We start from the raw sequence: 20,725 nt of genomic DNA, 5'->3' as shown, positions 1-20,725 counted from the left end.
TCTTTTTCTGTATCAGTTGAGAACAATCACAGTTGCTGTAATAAAATTGAATGGGAACTGCTAAATCCTTTTAAGTTATAAAAATTCTATGTTCTGGAAAGCCATAGCATCAGTTTCATACATCTTGCATCTATAATTTGGACATTGGACCTCTCTTCTGAAGTTGTAGACTTTGTCCATTATTCGCCCTCTATTTCCTAACTAATATACATTAAGTATTAAGAATGACTTACGTAATTTAACATTTAATTAAATAGTAATATTTTGCTCTATAAATTTTTAGTTTATAAATGTGGTCTCCTTAACTGAGTGGTAATGTCTTGAGAGCTGGAGTTAATTATTCCTGTTGATTTTCACATAGCATGGAACACGTTGGCACACTGGTTAATTACTAGTACCATACTTCATAAATCACTTAATATGCCATAGATAGACCCCAATGAAAAAGTATATCTGGAGTAATTTATACTATCTAAAATGATTTTATGATAAAATACTACACCATATAAGGAAATTTAAATTGCCAAGCCTCTTTACTCCCCCTCTTTCCTTCCTCCCCTTTTCCTCTCCCCTCTCCTCCTTTATATTTACTAACATTGTTTCACACACTATCAAATCCACTATCTCAGATTTTTGCCTCTTTTAATGCAAAAGATATACACCAGAAAGACATTAGCTGGTAACTAACATAGACTCTGTTTTTCCTCAGAAGATGTATGCAACCAGTCCCTACTCCGACCCTGTTGTGTCAATGGATCTGGATCCACAGCCAATCACCGATGAAGAAGAAGGCTTAATCTGGGTCGTAGGCCCTGTCCTTGCGGTGGTCTTTATCATCTGCATTGTTATAGCTATTCTTCTTTATAAAAGGTAGGTTTGCCCAATATTTCTGTTGTGATCTTGAGGGCTCTCTTTATATTTGAAGACTTAATAATCCTTCTGCGGTCATTATGTGGTTGATTTTAGTAGAAATACTTCACTGTAGCTCCAGGAATCATTGGAATGTGGTTACATTAGAGCTAGAACAAAATGTAAAAACTATACTATTTTTAATCCCATTCAGTGTGTGCGGTATAGACTTTGTTGCCCAGCATGCCCTAATCCTAGCCTCTGTCTCCTGAGTATTTTATGCAGTATGAGCACTTTGCATGACATTTGAGACACTAGCACATTCACAAGTAGATGATTACACACAAGCTTGCATTTGATTGTTTTAAATGATTAATTGCTCAGTTTCAGGGTGGTTCTTGAAACTACAAATGTGCACATTTGCGTCCATTTCATAACTGAAATTGCACGTGTGCTGAGATTTTCTCCTGTAGCTGTTTCTCAGAACTTAGCCAAGGAGCAAACATTTGAAGACTAGAGAAGGCAAATAACCTTTTTCCTTCCTGCTTTTCTTCTAACCCTTATTCCACATTTTCAATACTGAATCCTCATTGGTGTCCAAAGAGGAATGTCAAGTACTATTTTCTTTTTATAAAATTAACCTCAGTTTTATACTCCCAAATATCAGTCTGAGTTAGTGTCTCTGATTACAACTAGGATACAAACAGTTCACATCGACCCCATGTTTTCTGATTATCCACTCTTTTTAAATTTTATTTCTGCCTTTATTACATAGAAGCAAGATGTTTCTCCCTAGATCGCTGCTTATTCAGAAGGAAGAATATTAATAATTCTACCTCTAAATACTTTTAGACTTAAAAATAGAATTTCAAAATTATAAGTAGGTAAAATTATAAAAATTAACATATGTAATACATTAACTTAAACATTTAGAATGACTAAATTCTGAATTATCTGCTTTTATATCAACTTTTCTTCCAATTTAAGTTTATTTCATGAAACTTTGTGTTCCCATTTTCCTTTGTAGTGTGTCATCTTTCAGAATACTCTGACGATCTTGCCTCTATCATTCTCTCTCTCTTTTCCTCTCCCTCCCATTACCCTCCTTCCCTGCCTTTCTCTCTCCTTACAACCTTGACCTTCAAGATCAGATGGGAGTTTCTTCATCATCATTCTTGCTTACATGCTTAATCTGATCATCTATTTCCAGTATTTCTTTTTCCTATCCATATAATTCCCTTCATTAATTACCTCTTTTACATTAATAACCTCTTTACAAAAATTCCTTTTGTAAATATGCCCTTATGTTCTTGGAATAGCCTTTATTTTACTTTGTATAACTTCTTCTCTTGACTCAAGAGTATATCCTTCCAGACACTTCTCTAAAAAACTTTCTCTTATGAAGCAGCATTCCATTTTATTTCAGTGTGAAGAGAGGGCTAAGGAAATAAAAGGACAAATTAAAGAAAGAAGTTCACGACCATGACAGATTAAATTGCATATCCTATTTTAGAGCTGGAAAAAATGAAAGAGATACCCATCATGATTTTTCCCTGGTCACTGTGGTCACTCAGTTATCCGTGTCATAAAATAGCAAGTGACTGAAGGCCAAAATCTCCTCTTAGTTGATGGTTTCAGCCTTCTCATCCCCATTTGTGTCTTATCAGTGTGCATTGCATTTGATTGCCTGTCTTGTACAAGAGGTAAGAGCAGGAACGGGAGATAACCACATGCCCCGGAGCAGTCACAGATGGGTGAATGCAAGCAGGAGCCGGTAGCCTTTGCTGTTCATGTGCTGCACCTATTACCCAAAGAGAATACAATAATTAAAAGCAAGAGTAAATTGTAATTGTTTTCCGTGAAATATTTGTTTAGGTTACCACATCCTACTGTGGGAATCAGATCAGAAAACATGTGCTTGCTGGCAGTTGCAGTTCTAGACCCTATCACATGACATTTTGTGATTCTGCAAAATGGACAAAATGATTGTCTTATTTTTTTAAAATTGTGTTTCATGCGGATATATCTGACTATCCTTAAATCAGGTCACTGAACAGAGGTGTGCAAGAGATCTATGAGTTGGTTATGTAAATGTGAAGACATAGGATTTTAACCTTGATCATTGTTAACATTTATAATTAAGTTTTTCATTCTTTCTTTGATGTGCTTGGAAAAAGTCAACTCAGTTACAGTTTTTCCTAGTCCTGCAAAAAAAAGGGCCTCAAATGTAAAGGTTTTATGACTCAGATAAAATAGAGTCGCATTTTAGTGTGTGCATGTGTGAGCATCGTCTAATGCAATTGTTGGAAGCTGCACACATCCTCGAATGCTAAGTATATTTAGCTAACCATCTGAAGGCCCGTGAAGCATTCTGAAATAGAAATGCTTGCTTCAGCAGTAAAGCACATTCCTGACTTGAAATTCAAATAGACCCAACAATGTCCTTCTTGATTATCGTGAAGCAGTTCAAGAGGAAATCTTCTGTAGGCAATGAATGGTGTCTTTTATAGCTTGGATTCTGAGCAAAGTTAATTATGTAATAAATACTTCATCCTTTCAGTTTATACATAGGTTGTTGAATTGACTTTGTTTTTAACCTAGTCATTTGTAAACCTATAATACAGTGATAACCAGTGACAAAACAGTATCACACAGGTTTTGTAAGGGCTCTAAAATGCCTTCCGAATCATCAGAAAATGAAAATATGTTTGTTAGGTCTTTAGTGTTAGAAATTACCTTGCACTATGATTTTTTTGAAATGTTATTCTCTGTGTGACATGTACATTGCTTTTAAAATGTAAACTACAGACATAAGATGGTAGCAAGGGTTAGAAAAACACTCAACTAGGAATCAGTAAAACTGAGTTCAAGTCCCAGCTCTGTGACCAGCTAGCTATATGGGGTAGAAAGTCATGCCAACACTCTGGGTCTCCGTTTCCTCATTTATAAAACAAGTAGGTAGGCTAGATAATTAAACGTTTTAAATAACAATGTTCTATGATGAGAAAACACCAATTAATAAAATATGTACTATAATATTTCTGTACCCAGGGTTTGTCTACCTGCCTCCCTCTTGTCCTCTCCTCTGTACCAGTTCCAGCTGTTTAGGGTCCCCTTTTCTAAGCTCTTCCAGCACTTTCTACTTATCTATTGTAGAATCTACCACACTGTTGCAATTGCCCCCCTTTTTCTAGCTTTCTTGTCCCTCATAGTGTAGGTTAAGGACTCTGTCTGATCCTTTGTGCTAAACTGGTGCATGGCACACAGGGGTACTGAATGATCAGATTTATACAAGCCAAAGAGCCTTAAACAAACTCAGTTCCCTCACTTGTTTACTCCATCCCTCAATACATCACCATTATCTTGGCTGGAAAGAGCTGTAATAAAACCCTAACCTATAATTTAAATATACTGGTTTCAAAAGCCTTCAAATGTCTACATTTTACCAAATGTGTAACCATATGTGGTGAGGCTGACATTTCTATGGAAGAGGAAGTGAACTGAACACTACATATTCATGTAAATATCAACAGCCTTTTAATACACAGAACTGATAGTTCACTAAGTGGCTCTCTTCCATTCAGAGGGATAGATTTTCCTGCAACTGATGACCTCATTGATTAAATAATGAGCAAGTTAGAGACATATTTGTAGGATTTTTTAAAACCTGGCACTGCCAGGTAAATCACTTTAAAATTAAGAAAAGAATTAACCAGTATGTTTGATATCATCCTCATTATTCTCCTTATATGTGTTTTGTAATATTTAAATGTGGCTTTTGTATTTTTGAAAATATATGGACTAAGGTATCCTAAAGCCAGATATTCTAACAACATGAGTGTATATTTTGTTGGCATTAAGGAAGATTCGGTACCTTTATTTTTATAATTGAGAACTTACTTAATACTTGCAATTTGCCTCAACATGAAGATTGTTCAGATTACTTCTTAACATGTAAAAGATATACTCTCTTCAGAAAGAACATGGTTATTTAAATAGTCTACATATTATCACAGGTGAACGTGTCTGTGAGCATGACCTCAGTGTGTTCACAGACAGCAGCGCCTCTTTGAAAATATCTATCATGTCAATGAATGGTATTAAATACGTTTCTGGATTAGCCCAGCTACACAGATGGGCGATCTCTGTAGATTTATAATGATGAGTATTACTTTTTCCAAAACTAAATGTATTTAGTCTTTTATTGGAAAAGAGATTTATGATCACCTGACTTGTCAAAAGGTATTTGAAGAAATTTCTACCACTGTATTACCTCATGATGTATCATGCAGTTGTGAAAATTTTTGTGCAGTCCAGTGCAACTTGCAAGTATTTTTAGATCATTAAGGGAATGACCTACCTCTTAACTGAGAACTCTTTATTTTAAATGAACACGTTTCTTATATGGAATAATGTGGTATTCCCAGTAAGTACATTAATAGTTTTTCATGGTGTGTTACAGAAAAATCAAATTATAACTCTACCATCAAAGACTTCTGGGAATATAATTAATCATGGCAGTATTTTGTAAATGGATGGATAAAAGCTAATATAACATTAAGACACTAAATGCTTTATTTAGTGATGTACTCTCGTGTCCTCCATTTACTTTATGATTAGAGGTCTTTAAATACTTTGATATGCTGTCATTTGCTAATGTGTGTAAGTTATGTGTCCCTACCTGTGAGCATTGTTAAACCTTGGTTGTCATGGTTACTCTTATTACCATTGGCCAACTAACACTTAGCCTTTCTTTTTCCTTTTCTTTTTTATTTTTTTATTTTTTGCTGCATTAAAATGGAGCAGTAAACCTGACAGGTGAGGAATAGAGAATAAACCCCTTTCATGCTCAGTAAGAAAAAAACAAGATATGGGTAGACTTTGCAGGTATTGAGGGGGTAAGGGTGGAGGTTGGATATAAAGATGATACCTGGCAAATAAAAGATGGATAAAGCCTACATATATATAAAGTAAATTGACATTAAAATGATTCTGGGAGAAAAAGATTGTCTGCATAAGAAGATAAGACATTATCTTTATGTAAAGCTAAATTTAGAAGGCATTAAAACCACTCTCTGAGTTTTGTTTGTTGTTAAGGTGAAGTGAACATTTTTATGTGTTAGTGTGTCTGCACAAGAGAAATGTGAGGTGTCCCTTAAGTTGTTTTGTTTTTTGTTTTGTTTTGTTTTGAAGGTCAGTTTTTAAGTTTGATCTTTGATCACCTCTCAATACAGGAATACTACTAACTTGTTCAACCCTCCAAATATTTATTATAATGTCTTAATGAAAACCCTTATGTAATTCCTAATTATTTTTCACGTCTTCCAGCCTTGAATAATAATAGTAATAATAACAATATCTGTATTGTGTGATTATTGAATGATTGGTTTAATCTAACCTCTTAGCTTTCTAATTCATATCTATCTATATATCCATATCAATAAATAAATATACCTGATTCAATTTAAACTGAGAAAAGAACCTCAGTGCTCATCGAACTTGCCTTCTTTCCAGTGTTATATTTCTGTGGTTCTCAGGAGTGGTCCTTGGATCGGTAGCAGCAGCATTAGCAGGGAACTTGAAATACAAAGTCTTGCCCCACCCCCAGACCTACTGAATCAGAAACTGGGCATTGGTCCAGCGACCTGTAGTTTAATAAGCCCTCCCAGGAGGTTCTGATGCATGATAACATTTGAGAACCACTACTGCATTTTTCCCCCTACAATCACAACACTGATCACCAAGCTTTATTACACTTTCCCTGACAGGAAGCTTACTACCTCTGTGAGGATCCTCTTTATTGATTTATTTTTATAGATCACTGGTTACCATTGATTCAGCTAAAAAACACATGGAAATTTGTGTGGTTTTTTTCCCACCAAAAGACAAAACACTTTGTTTTTTTGTGTGTGTTTTTTTTTAATATATTTCATTGATTTTTTACAGAGGGGGGGGAGGGAGAGAGAGAGAGAGAAACATTAAGATGAGAAAAGAATTATCAATGGGCTGCCTCCTGCATGCCCCCTATTGGGGATGGAGTCCATAACCTGGACACGTGCCCTCATCAGGAATCAAATCGTGGCCTCCTTGTTCAGAAGCATGGCCCAGCTCTCCTGACACCATGATGCCCCATCCAGGCTTCCCTCCAGAGCACCCAGAAGGAGGAGGTACCTATGAACTCATAACATTCACAGTTGATTGTGGAATTAATATTCATTGGGTTCTCGGAAACTTAGCAAAAATGGCAGAAGATATCCTAATAGTCTTCCTAAATGACTTCCATTTGTCCAATTTTTTATTTTTATTTATTTATTTTCAAAATATATTTTATTGATTTTTTACAGAGAGGAAGGGAGAGAGGATAGAGAGTTAGAAACATTGATGAGAGAAACATCGATCAGTTGCCTCCTGCACACTCCCCACTGGGGATGTGCCCGCAACCAAGGTACATGTTCTTGACCAGAATCGAACCTAGGACCCTTGCGTCCACAGGCCGACGCTCTATCCACTGAGCCAAACCGGCCAGGGCAAGACAAAACACTTTGAACCCGCTTAATATACCTAGACGTCTACCTTCCCATTATAAAACTGTCCACATTACACAACTTTATCGATGCCTTCTTATCCCATTAATATGAAACTTGAGCCAAAAGTTAGATATCATCTTCTAACTCTCCTCTATTTTATAAGTGAAGAATTTGAGGTGGTTCGTAGTTGGCTTACCCAAGGAGAGACAGACCAGTAGTGGCAGAGTTGGGGTTTTATTCCTACTGGTGTCCGAATTGTGAAATGTTTGAATTGATACCTTTGAATATTTATAGTAGAGATTTGAAATAGAGTTTTTCAAAAACCTGTACCCGATATGTCTGGGTATCTTTGTTCCAAATAAATAGATTTGACTTCCCCACAACCCCTTCGGCCAAGGGGTAGCATTTTTGTTGTGCATTATTCACATCCCAAACAAACACATGCTTCTATACTGTTAGTGATTCCAGCCATCTCTGAAAGGTGGTCTTCTGTTCCCATTTTCACCCATAATTACTGTACACGGTAGATAACTTCTGACTGCAAGAAATGAACTTACACTGGGGCTTTTTAATCTTAATAGAAAAAAAATAGTAAGGCAGAATTTATAATCTCATTCTAGTCCCTATTCTTTGCTTTTTAAATAGTTTAATATAAAAATAAAGAGATCTCTGAAAACTTAGGAAAAAATGTTACAATACTTTCATGTTGAACCCAATTTAAACAGGAATATGCCATTTAAAACTTTACAACAGTAAATTTATTTTTTAAAGCTCTTTACTAGTGGTACTGATGCTGGCCAAACTCCTCATCTTGCAAACCTTTCTTGGAAACTCTTTCTGTTAGACACCAGCCATTTAAGCACATTTCTGTTTTAAAATAATGTGATAAGAGTGTGGGAAGCCAGAACTATCCATGTTGTGATCATCAAAATGAACCTAACTAAACAAAATTTAAACTGCTGGTTTTCCTAGCTGAGGAGGGATTTTGGAGTCTGAGATCTTGGATGTCATTTCATTTGAACAGATAAAGTGAGGGAGATTCGAGGTATCAAATGTCAGGACAGCCCTTCCAATTATTATGGGTGTGAATTGTACTTTTACTCCAGTGTTTTGGGTTTTCCAAGACTCATCTGGGCAACAATATGTGATTTTCAGCTTTCCTGGCCCGGGAGAAACTGACTAAATATCTTCAGAGGGTATTCTTTTCTGTCCCTTAGTCTCAGTGTCACTTCCCTGGTCTCAGTGTAAAAGCTGAAAGGAAGGTGTTCCATGTCACCTGCAGGACAGAATCGTTTTCTTGCCCAGTTATTTCTACTTTTGGTTTCCATAATCCTGCCACAATGACAGTGGAGCCACTTTGAAAATGTATAGAAGGTAGTCAATGGGTTTGGTACATCAGCGAAGAAATAAGAATCTTTGCATTGCAAATGAGTGTGAAAAGACCAAAACCTGAAAAGGGCCTCAGGGATGATCTGAAATGTGAAGACCAGCCATCTGTTCATTACACACTCTGTCTACTGACGGGCCACACTCTGACATTTCATTCACCCCTTTAGATTCTGCATCTTCAGTGGAAAAATGCGTCTGTCAGTGTTGTGAGGCAAATATTCCCAGCATTAACACTCTGACATTTTCTGCTCTGAAACTGGTCATCGTATCCTTCTTTCCCATGCTCTTCTGAGCCCCATTCTCTTCCTTCTCCTGTGTTTTCCGCCAGCCCTCCATCGCTGCTTTTCTTCCCATCTTACACTCCATAGAACCAGAGCTCCCAGGACCTGTCGCACACCTCAGTTCACTGCTTTCCTCTGATAGGTGTTGTAGTTTGGCAGCATCTTCTGTCCTAAGACTGTGTCTATCTCCTTTAGGTACAAATAGGAAATCACAAGCCAGGGTAATACAAAGTTTTAAAAGAGCAAGGTGTTTAATAGGACTTGCCCAAGAAAAGTCATGAATCAACCATAGTTTGCCAAAGGCATCTCACTTGAGCCGGTCAAATGCACTTTCTCTTTGCATCCATCTTCACCTTATCCCTGGTTTGTTTTATTTTATTCAGATGAGCAGAGATGGAAGGAAGACTATTTTCTTTTCATGAAACAATCTGTGTGACACTGAATGAGAGCCCATTGACACAGACACACAAACGAGCTATACCACAGTCATAGTGAAAAGACAGAGGGAGTTTTCTAAACGCTCTGCTGCCCCCCTTCCCTAAATTAGAATTCCTATGCTCCGAATGGGGGGAGATGCTCAAATTATGACCCTAGTGTGGGGATTGCTGGAATCAGTATTTGAAGGAAAGCACTTTTGAAGTGAATTGTTCATCTCAGTCAAGCTGAAAGAAAATAGTTAGGTACCACTCTGATTATTTGGGTTTGAGGGGGGAAAAAAAAGAATAAAGAAATCTTAAGGGGGAAACCTGACATTTTTATATAGACATTTGTTAACAGTACATTACCATACTTTAAATCAGAGTACTTAATAAAACTAGTAGATATCAATTAAAACAAAGATAAAATGAATGTGTGAAGTATTATTTATAAATAGAAATTGAATGGTTCATATACCTGAATGATCATTAGGAGAGTGGAACTACCCTCTAGGTGAAGTTACTTTTCCAATCTTACTGTGATTGACTTTTGTTAACAAAAATCTTAATCATAGTTAATATCAATCATAAGTTAAGTTAGCTTAACACCATAAACAGCCAATACTCATTTTTTGGGGGGTGGGGATTTGAAAGAGAGCATGAATGTTGCTCTTATGTCCCAATCTCCTTCCAGGTGTTAGACTAACTTGGAATCTTAGAAATGCACTCACTATATTTCTCTGCCTTATGGGAAAATCCACTGGAGGTTCACTTTATAGCCACCAGTTACATATTCTTAGAAGAAATCGGGTCCGATTTAGAGGCCTAGTATCTTAGCTCGAGGGTAACAGTAATCTTAGTATTGGCTGCTAGGGGTCCTCTATCCTGTGCCTCACAAACAGAACTAGTGGATAAGGGAGAATCGCTGAGCAAGGATCCAAGTGTATCTCACTAACACTGCCTTCAAGCCAAAAGTCAGAGTCCCAAAATTGTTTCATTCTCCAGCCGAAAGAGGACTTTGAGATCATCCACCTAAACAAAACTTAGCCCCGAGGGAATACTATAGGTCAAGTAAGGAAAAGCAACCTTGAACAGGTCACACAGCTAGCCCATCTAAGTTTTAAAACTAAAAATTGGGGAGGGGCATGACTCTCAGCTCTTTAAATCTGCTTCAGTTTTTTGCACTTTTTTCTAAAATTTCTTAAATTTTTACTTTCTCCCTATAGGAAAAGGGCAGAGTCTGACTCTAGAAAGAGCAGCATACCGAACAGTAAGGAGGTCCCTTCACACCATCCAACAGACCCAGTAGAACTGAGGCGCCTTAATTTTCAAACACCAGGTAAGAGACATGACTCATCTTGCCCATGTTGCAGTCTACGCTGAAATTGTATAGCCCAGTCGATACTGCCTTGAGAGATGAATGTGTCACTTTATTTTCAACAATTCTGTGTGTCCTTCTCTCTTATTTTTATATTATTGAGATTTTTCCAAAACACATATCTTGAAAGGAAATTAAGCCCTTTGTGCAAATCTGAGGTGGAGTATAAAAAGAGGAAAAATACATATTTCTTCAAATTTGGACAATTTATACTCTTTTAAGAATAGTTACATTTTATAGGCTTATTAACACAGTTATGATTTTCAATGACATGTATATGGAAAGAATTCAGGTTCTCATCTTATAAAGTGAATGCATAGGTGGTGGATTAATGTTACATCATTCAGAATATACAGGATGGGGCAAGGGTAGGTTTAGAGTTATTCACATGGAAGAGAACAGTAATAAATAATGATACAAGAATAAACTCCGTGTTTCACGCACTCATAACTGCAAATCTAATTTTGCTCCAGCCTGTTTATTCTGTATTTTATATTAATTTGTATCTATGTTATTCTGAAAGAAAAGGGGAGGGAGGGAGAGAGAGAGAGAGGGAAGGAGGGATGGCCAGATGGAGAAAGAGAAGGATGGAGGGAGGGAAGGAAACAAAATTGGACTCTCATTGACCAAAGAAGGTTTCCTACTGTGGAGACTCATAGCGTGGCTGAGAATAAGAATATGCTTGTTTTTGAAAATAAATAACCTCAAGTGCTTCAACAGAGGAAAACTATTCTTGCTATGGGGCATTTTGTACAGTTAATTGGAATCTAGTTCTGTTTTACTGTCTTTTAAATAAATCTTATTTATAGCAAATGAAGGGCAAGTGATCAATGGTAAACAGAGATGAAAATATAAAACTGAGTGGCACTATCTTAATTGCTAATGGTAGTGAACAGAGTAAAGAGCTGATCCAGGAAGTCTGCTTGATTGAAATGTGGTAGCGTGGTACCCCCAATTGTTGGGAGGTTTTCTCTGTGTCCAATGGATGTCCTACCTCCCGGTAGGATACACCATGGGTTCATTCAGCTACACATTTGTGGTGAATTGCTTAGAGTTGAAAATACATGGTTTATTGTATTTAGCTTATTTTCTCTTTAACATGTAGATATGTCATACTAACTGTTAACTATTCAGCTCAGAGAAATGCCTGGCATTTACAAAGTGGTTATACAAATTATAAATGCGCTTTGTTTAACTTATATTGCAAATGAAGTTTGACTTTTTCAAAATTCTGTTTTAAAAAGCAAAATACACTGAAACGGTCATCAGCATAAAAGGTGGGAAATAAATGTTCACGTAGCCAAAAGCCTCCTGTATGCGTATCACTAAACACACCGATCAGTGTGGATTGTGCGCATGTGCTGATGACCGAGCAAAGATCCCTGTGTCACCTTGGCTGATCTCTGTTGAGTGGCCCGCTTCGTGCTCCATTAAGGCAACTTGATATGAATTGAGTAATAAACCTCCTCTGTTCAGCGCTTTTTGAAATAGTAGTGCACTGCCTTTTTCAGGCTACAGGCACCTTCTTAATTCATGTACTTTTCAATCTGGCTAACCCAGTATATAGAGGAGCTGAAAGCCACAGAAATAAGCTGGCACATGATTTCTTGACTGTGTTGCCTCATCGCCGTTATGAGAGCAGCATTTTATAGAAATGGGGGAAATGATTAGGTTGCTCAGTATCTCGGGCTTGGCACTGCCTTCCCCTCCTCTGGCTTGTGTGTTAAGTGTTATCTGCATTGGAACCACCTTGACCTTCCAGCAGAGACAGACGCACACTGTAGAGTTCAGGGGAAAGCGAAAGGCAGCCCCGAGAAGAAAGCCAGTGGGAGTGCTCGTCCCTCCACCTCCAGCACCAAGAGAGAATGTTTCTGATATGAATGTGAAGCACGAATGGGAACTGTGAAGAAAGGATTACTAGCAGGGGACAGGTGATTACAAGAAAGAGAATAGAAGGGCCTTCAACCAGGAGACCTCCATCTGCAAATACTTCTCACTTTTATGGGTAATTTTGCAAATAATGGCCAAACCCAAGCATTCTATTAAAAATCGAACTTTTCCCAATGTATATTTCCATTCTGTTCCTACCTGTTTGGCTTCTTTTAGACCAGCGGTTCTCAACCTCTGGGTCGCGACCCATTGTGGGTAGAACAACTCTTTCACAGGGGCCGCCTAAGACCATCCTGCATATCATATATTTACATTATGATTCATAACAGTAGCAACATTACAGTTATGAAGTAGCAAGGAAAATAATTTTATGGTTGGGTCACAACATGAGGAACTGTATTTAAAGGGCCAGAAGGTTGAGAACCACTGTCCTAGCATATCTGCTCGTGCAGGAAGCATTCTGCTGTGCCCTTTCGCTCAGGTAAGCAATCTACTTTAGTTGATTTGTTGAACAAGTCTATTTGCCTCCAAAGATCTATAATACGGCCTGCTGTCCTGAAAATTGGACCATTTTACAAAGGAAATAGATGTGGCTGTTAATGTGAAATGCATGTTAATGTGACCATTTGCTTCAGCCAGTGGCTATGAATTATCTGAATTACTTGCCAATAGGATGAGAGCAGAAAGCGGGATTGTTAACCTAGGAAACTTTTTGTGCTTTTTCCTCCTCTCTTATTCATGAATAATGGTGGGCTTTCCTGGATGGCGAAAAATGACCCTTTACTAGGTGTTGCATAGGCGATGATACAACACTACTTGATTTTTATATTTTAAACCAAAATTGTACCTTCCACTCTCTGAAATGTGCTTTTATGTTCATCAGACCTTTGAATTTATAATTTGTTATACCTAAACATTATAAAGTTTGGCAGTGTTTATTAATGGCACGCAGGAGGAGGGAATTAATGATCCATGCATTCACTTTAAACAAATGACTTCCAATGAAATCAGAAGCCGGTGATTTTCATAACCAGCCCCAACCACAGAACACGTTCATGAGAGCAGATTGATTTCTGCTTCTGATGAGTCTGTCGTGGATGATAAAATACCAAATAATACCGTTTAAAATGCAGTGGTTCTTTCAGAAGGTAAAGGAAGACTTTGCTTAGTTCATGGATTCTGTGCATTCTACTTTTCCTGTTAAGCCATCTTCTGAATGAAAATTCTGTTTGCTTTTTAAGTTACTTATTCTCGTCAGAGAGTCTAAATGTAAGGAGGCAGACTTCCCCCCCTCAATTCTGCCATCTATTCAAATGGTTTTGAAACACACCTTCCAGTTTTGACATAAATGTGGCACTATAACAATTCAGTCGCTTCAAAGCATCTTGCCCTTCACCGCAGTGCCACACGCACACCTGTCTCTGGGTTGGCAGAAGGAAAAGGACAGAATTCCTTGCACTGTCTCCCAGCTAAGGCACCAAGTGGAGAGAGAGCACCTGTTGCTTTCAGTGTGACCATCTTTGGGGGGTTGCGAGATGTGGAGAGAACATTGCTTTGGCACACTTTCCCAATTTGGGGGGCCGGTCAAGTCACTGTTCATGGAGCACTGCATTGAAGCACCCGGACAGGGGGAGCAAGTCACACACCTTCCCAGTTGAGAACAGGCACCTCTGTTTGTAGATACTTGCCATGAATATGTTTATCTGCCCATCAGGTTCAGATGCCAGTATATCAGCCAAGTTGTATTTAGAAGGGGAACTACCTGATCTCTTAAATCAATATGGTTTGCAGTAATAAATCTTCAGTTGTTGGTGAAGGGGGTCACTCAGAACCGGTGTGGACCATATAATTAAAGGAGCATTGCTTTGTCATCTATGACCTACAAAAGTAAAGCACAGACCTAAATATATAAAGGTATCCTTTAGCTAAGGTTAGACTAATCACTTCAAATGATTAATGGAATAAACTGGGCAAAATGAGAAAGGGAGAGAGGAATTGTGGCAGAAGAGCTAGAATTGATAGCTGATCACGTTTTACAAGTGGAGGAAGGAAAGAAAATATTTACTTTTAAGAGAAACCTCTCTTAAGCCACATACATCTTTGTGGGCAGCAGTAACTAGGTGTGTGTTAGGATGGTCGATAAATAAGTTATACATTAAACAAAAGTAAACTATCGGAGGAATTATTTTATCTTAAAAAAAAATCCCGCTCTAGGCAGCTTGGTTTAGTAGATAGAACATTGGCCTGCAGACTGAAAGGCCTCGGGTTCAGTTCTGATCAAGGGCACATGCCTGGGTTGCGGGCTCAAACCCCAGTGTGGGGCGTGCAGGAGTCAGCTGATCAATGGTTCTCTCTCATCATTGATGTTTCTATCTCTCCTGCTCCCTTCCTCTCTGAAATCAATAAAAATATATTTTTTAAAAATCCCAAGTCAATTGTTGTACTTAGGTTGTAGCTATACAGGTGTTCATACAACTCAAATGTGTTGTATGTTTAATTTTTTTTGGTTGGAAAAGTAAAAAACACACTTGTAAAAATTGTCTTTTATTCCACTACTTTTTATTTTGTTATTTGACATATTTAAAATAAAGAGTAACAGATTTCCTGTAACTACTCCAATTTTACCGTCAAGGAAGGTCTACCATATGTAGCTCCGTGCATACCCTTCCAGGCTTTTTCTATGTATGTGCAGGTTTTTAAGTGATAAACTATATGGCAGGTGTATAGAGATACAGATAGGCGCATTTCCATACAATTTCCTGTTTTAACGGTTAACTGTATAAAAGTAGACTTTGTTACAAGACGGTGGATTAAGTTTCATCTCCCTTTTAGCAACTGATAGCACTCTGCTCTACAGATGTTGCAGAAGTGTGAACTCATTTCTTATGAACAAGGCCGTTATTTTTCCCAGGTTTTCTTCTTGCAAACAATACTGTAATGAGCAGTACTGAGCCTCTCTTCTCACATCATCTTTGCTGTTTCTGAATGTGAGACACCTAGAAGCATGATCGTAGGGTGGTAGGGTAGGCACATTTACCATTTTGATACAGACTGCCAATTACAGAGTTTTTTGAAATGGAGTAGAAAGCTTTTACTTACAGTGTAGTCCCTCTACACTAGGCCTGTAGAATTGGACAAAATGACTATAATAAATATAATATTGTCAAGAGATGGTGATATATAAGAAAATCAAAGAAATTGCTAATATGTGTTCATATTTTTACTGTTTTCCAGTGAAGCAAATTTAAAAGTTCATCTCAGAGAAATAAGCTTCGTTTCTAATACAAAAATAGTGTGCGGGAACATGTAACTAATAGCATCATATAATTCTCCAGTCACCACCTCTCTCTATGCTGGCAAAATCCATCGCCCAAACACACACACCGGATACCACATACCACACACCACACCTTCGGCTGATTTGTCAGTTTCCACCAGAAATTGTTTTCACTGAAAAATTCTTTCTTTCTGTCTCTGCACCCCATACTCACACATCACACCCCCAGAAAAAATTTCAAACAAAAACCAAACTCTTGTGTTTATACTGCATCTTTTAGGAAAAAGATTTAAAAAATGATGATCAGATATTACAACATACAGACCTCATTTTTATTTTGTAAAGTGACCTCAGTATGTTTTGCCCTAAAGCATACATGGATGGTAGGTGATTGATGGGCTGTGAAAAACAAAAAGAAACTCATAAGAAGTTAGCATAGAAAAAGCAATATCAGCAGCAGAAATGTCTGTACAGCAATTGGATGTGTTTCAAAAGCTCTTGTGCTTTCTTGATCCATCATTACTTTTAATTGGATCAATGCTAACAAGGTCCATTTTTTCATATACTGCCTTATCTTCATCTTTGGTTTTGTACTGTAAGAAGCTTAGGTATATAATATAGATTAAGAATACCTTATGTGCTCTTTATATATTACACTAGAGGCCTGGTGCATGAAATTTGTGCACTGGCTGGGAGGTGGGGAATCCATCAGCCTGGCATACGCCCTCTCACAGTCCGGGACCCCTCAGGGGATGTCTGCCTAAGCTGGTGGGCGAACATCCCTCTCATAGCCTGGGATCCCTTGCTCCTTATTGCTCCTCATTGCTCAGCTCCCTGCTCCTTAAAGGCTCCTTATCTCTCGCTCGGCTCCCTGCTCCTTAGAGGCAGGCTCCTTACTGCTAGCGCTGCTGCAGAGGTAGGAGAGGCTTCCGCCACTGCTGCTGCGCTTGCCAGCCATGAGCCTGGCTTCTGGCTGAGCAGTGAACCCCAGGAGGAAGCTCCTGCATTGAGCATCTGCCCCCTGGGGCCGTGCCAGGCTTCTGGCTGAGCAGTGCACCCCCGGGGGAAGCTCCTGCATTGAGCATCTGCCCCCTGGTGGTCAGTGCACATCATAGTGACCGGTTGTTCTGGTCGTTCCACCATAAAGGTCACTTAGGCTTTTATTATATAGGTTTTGAAACTTTGTTCATAGAATTTAAATGGTAAATTTCTGATATAAAGAAACATGGTTTATTCAAATTTTGCACTTTTGGAAATGATACATTAAAAATGAGTTTTAGCCCTAGCCGGTTTGCCTTAGTGAATAGAGCGTCAGCCTGTGGACTGAAGGGTCCCGGGTTCAATTCCGGTCAAGGGCACATGCTGGGGTTTTGGGCTCGATCCCCAGTAGGAGGCATAAAGAAGGCAGCCAAATCAATGATTCTCTCTCATCATTGATGTTTCTATCTCCCTCCCCCTTCCTCTCTGAAATCAATAAAAATATATTTTTTAAAAATGAGTTTTAATGATGCCATCCAGTAGTTAACTTGAAAAATCACCCTTGGTGTAGCTTTCCCTTAATGATGATCCTAGTTATGGATTAAGTCAAATTGGCATTACATTTTTACCAAGAAGCAATTATACCTTACAAGTCAATGTTCTCTTTTGTATTTCATTCATCATTCATTTGTGAGACAGATAGTAAACATAGAATTTTTTTTTATTCAGATTATTTTAAATAGTGCATACATTATGTAAAAAGTCTGACAAATATTTTACAAACTTCGTTTTTCTCTCTGTTAATTCAATTAAGTGCACTTTTGACAGGACTGCAGTAACAAATTTGTTGAACAAATTAGTTTCTCCCTGTTCCATGACTACAGACTGTTCAGCCTTTATCACAATTTGTTGGGAAGGAAACCATAAAGAGAGGATTCCTAAAGCCCATACACTTATCAATAACAGAAAAAAAATCACCCAAAAGATGTTCCACCACTATTAGTGACCTCAACAACTCTATTTAGCAAAATAGTTGTGATGAAGTGCCTATAGACTTCTACTGCGAATATAAAGCAAGTGTTTGATAAACATTTGTTTATAAAGCCATTTGAAGCATACTGTTGATTAGCTTACTTAATAAAATCTAACAGCATTTTCAAAGCAAAAACATTGTTAATTAGGGATTTTAAAAATACTGACAGACAACACTAGAGTTTTTAACATGTTAACTGTATAGCTTTAGTTCATGGTTTTGTGGAAGCTTATAATTGATGAGAAGTAACTGGAAAATACAGGTGTGTAAGCACCTTTTCCCCCTTCCCTACCACCAAAAGAGACATACCTTCTGTAACACAGCTATTGGCATTATTGGCACACTTGATGGAACTCAGGATAGTTTATGATCTCCGCATTGCTCTATAGATAGCCCAGTCTCACAGCCCATATTTTTGTGTGTGTGACCATTCTTCCAGTGTTAGATGATTTATGAGATGCATGGCCTAATGACAAGTAACAGGACTGGTATCAAAGCCCCATGTAGCCATAGTTTTACTGAGAATTATGACCTTGGTCAAGTCCTTTTATCCCCCTGAGCTTCAGTTTTCTAATTAGTAAAATTAATGGGAGAGAGGCGGGAAAGTAGATGAACCCACTGGTCAGAGGCTGACTCATGGAAAGTATTACCATCCTATTCCTCACCCCATGCTCGTTCTCCAGTCCAGTGCCTTGTGGATATAAGTATGCGGTATCTCATTCTCAACCTTCTTTGATTCAAGTCCTTTTATCCCCCTGAGCTTCAGTTTTCTAATTAGTAAAATTAATGGGAGAGAGGCGGGAAAGTAGATGAACCCACTGGTCAGAGGCTGACTCATGGAAAGTATTACCATCCTATTCCTCACCCCATGCTCGTTCTCCAGTCCAGTGCCTTGTGGATATAAGTATGCGGTATCTCATTCTCAACCTTCTTTGATTTTAAATCAATCTCTCTCTCTCTCTCTCTCTCTCTCTCTCTCTCTCTCTCTCACACACACACACACACACACACACACACACACACACACTCTCTCTCACACACACACACACACACACACACACACACACACACACACACGAACCTTTTGCTCTTTTCAAAACAGAATTCACAATCTAGTTAGCCAGATGTGGCTGGCAAAGGTCTTGTCTTTGCCCCACAGGGTTTCAACAAAATTCTGACTCAAGGAAATGGAACATAACAATCTAGGTGTTCAGTTACTATTCAAAAATCTGAAAAGTCTCTCCCTCTTGGCACTGCAGTGCTCTTGGGAAATACCTGCTAGTGCTGAATTGTTTCACCCTCCTGGACATCCTCCTCAGCCCCCGTCACCCCCGGGGATGACACTGACATTGAGACTGAATGTTGGTTGCCCTTTCACCTCATGCTTATTGTTGCTTTTATATAATAGAGAAACGTTTCTTCTTTCTCTGGCCTCCGTTGAAAGTAGAGAAAGAAAAGAAAGCCCCAGAGGCTGCTAGTTGGAAGGAAATGGGGTTGAGTGTGTTTCTTTGTGAAGGTGTTTATGACACACCTGGACACGTTCCTTGACTTACCTTCCCACCCTGGCCCCTTCTCCCACTGGAAACTTTGCCCCCTGCTTTAGGCGATCCTAACTGCCATTCTAAAACGCATACAGTAGAAAGATGCCAAGCCTACTTAAGACTTTTTTTTATTTAAAAGTCATTTAACTTCTCTGGGCTTCAGAGTTCTCCTAACTTCATGCAATGCAAATGCTGGACTAAGCAAGCCCTAAGGGTGCCTCTTTGCTTAAAATGCTGTGATTTTAATGTTTTACTGCTCACGAGGAAGCCACCACCACATTACTCTCACAAATACGCGCCCTGTTAGAAGCAGGTGCCCTGTCTGTCCTCCAACCTCAGGCAGATTCCAGTGTCTGTATCCATCGTTTTTCATATGAACAGCATATACTGTGGAGACCAACGCTCCCAATGAGCACTCTGGTCAGATTCAACAAGTACCTTAAAAATGTATTCATGTTGTGCATCTGTAGCTTCAAACTGATGAAGTCATGACCCTGCAAGTCCTCATCAATCGTGAGCTCTTCTTCAAAGTCTTCAGTGCTAGTAATCGCTAAAGTACTAAAGCAGAGTCGAGTGTAGCACCAGAGAAAGCTTATCTCATCCTCATAAACGCTGACATGATTTTTGAGTGAGAATTAAATAAACGGAGTGATAGGTTCCTGTGTAGAATTCTCATAGTGGCTTCCACACTTAGAGGTTCTGATTTAATTGCTCTGGAAAGAAGGAATTTTAAAACACCTCAAATGATGCTAATGTGAAAACACTGGTCTAATAAAAACTTTGTAGCCTATGAACAATGGCCGGATTACCAGACAAAGGGTTGACAAGGCACCACAGTGAAGTCAATGTGTCATAGCTTTCTGAGTGTGTCTGGTTTTCATTCAGAATCTAAAATGATTGATTATATCATACTAGGGACCCAGTGCACGAAATTTGTGCACTGGGGGGGGGTGGTGTCCCTCAGCCCAGCCTGCCCCCTCTCACATACTGGGAGCCCTCAGGCGTTGACCCCCATCACCCTCCAATCGCAGGATCGGCCCCTTGCCCAGGCCTGATGCCTCCGCCAGAGGTGGGACCCCCATCCACCCTCCGATCACCTGATCGGCCCCTTGCCCAGGCCTGATGCCTCCGCCAGAGGTGTCAGGCTTGGACAGGGGACCCCCATC

General features: G+C 38.8%; 1 protein-coding gene across 31 annotated transcripts in view; it reads left to right on the top strand.

The window, feature by feature from the left end:
- Positions 1-20,725, top strand: part of PTPRD (protein tyrosine phosphatase, receptor type D) — an 833,389-nt gene that overhangs the window by 693,901 nt on the left and 118,763 nt on the right. For 13 of the 31 annotated variants that reach the window (XM_015564194.1, XM_015564191.1, XM_015564188.1 and 10 more), the window contains 3 exons: positions 710-870; positions 5,653-5,667; positions 10,689-10,801. In XM_015564194.1, the coding sequence (XP_015419680.1) occupies positions 710-870; positions 5,653-5,667; positions 10,689-10,801 (289 nt within the window). The remainder of the gene's footprint in view (positions 1-709; positions 871-5,652; positions 5,668-10,688; positions 10,802-20,725) is intronic. The other 18 variants (XM_015564197.1, XM_015564196.1, XM_015564198.1 and 15 more) reach the window with 4 other exon arrangements.

This window comes from Myotis davidii, unplaced genomic scaffold (genome assembly GCF_000327345.1).
Source record: "Myotis davidii unplaced genomic scaffold, ASM32734v1 scaffold361, whole genome shotgun sequence".
Classification (NCBI taxonomy): Eukaryota; Metazoa; Chordata; class Mammalia; order Chiroptera; family Vespertilionidae; genus Myotis; species Myotis davidii.
Note: the sequence above shows the minus strand (reverse complement) of the source record. Positions and strands in the feature narration are given on the sequence as shown.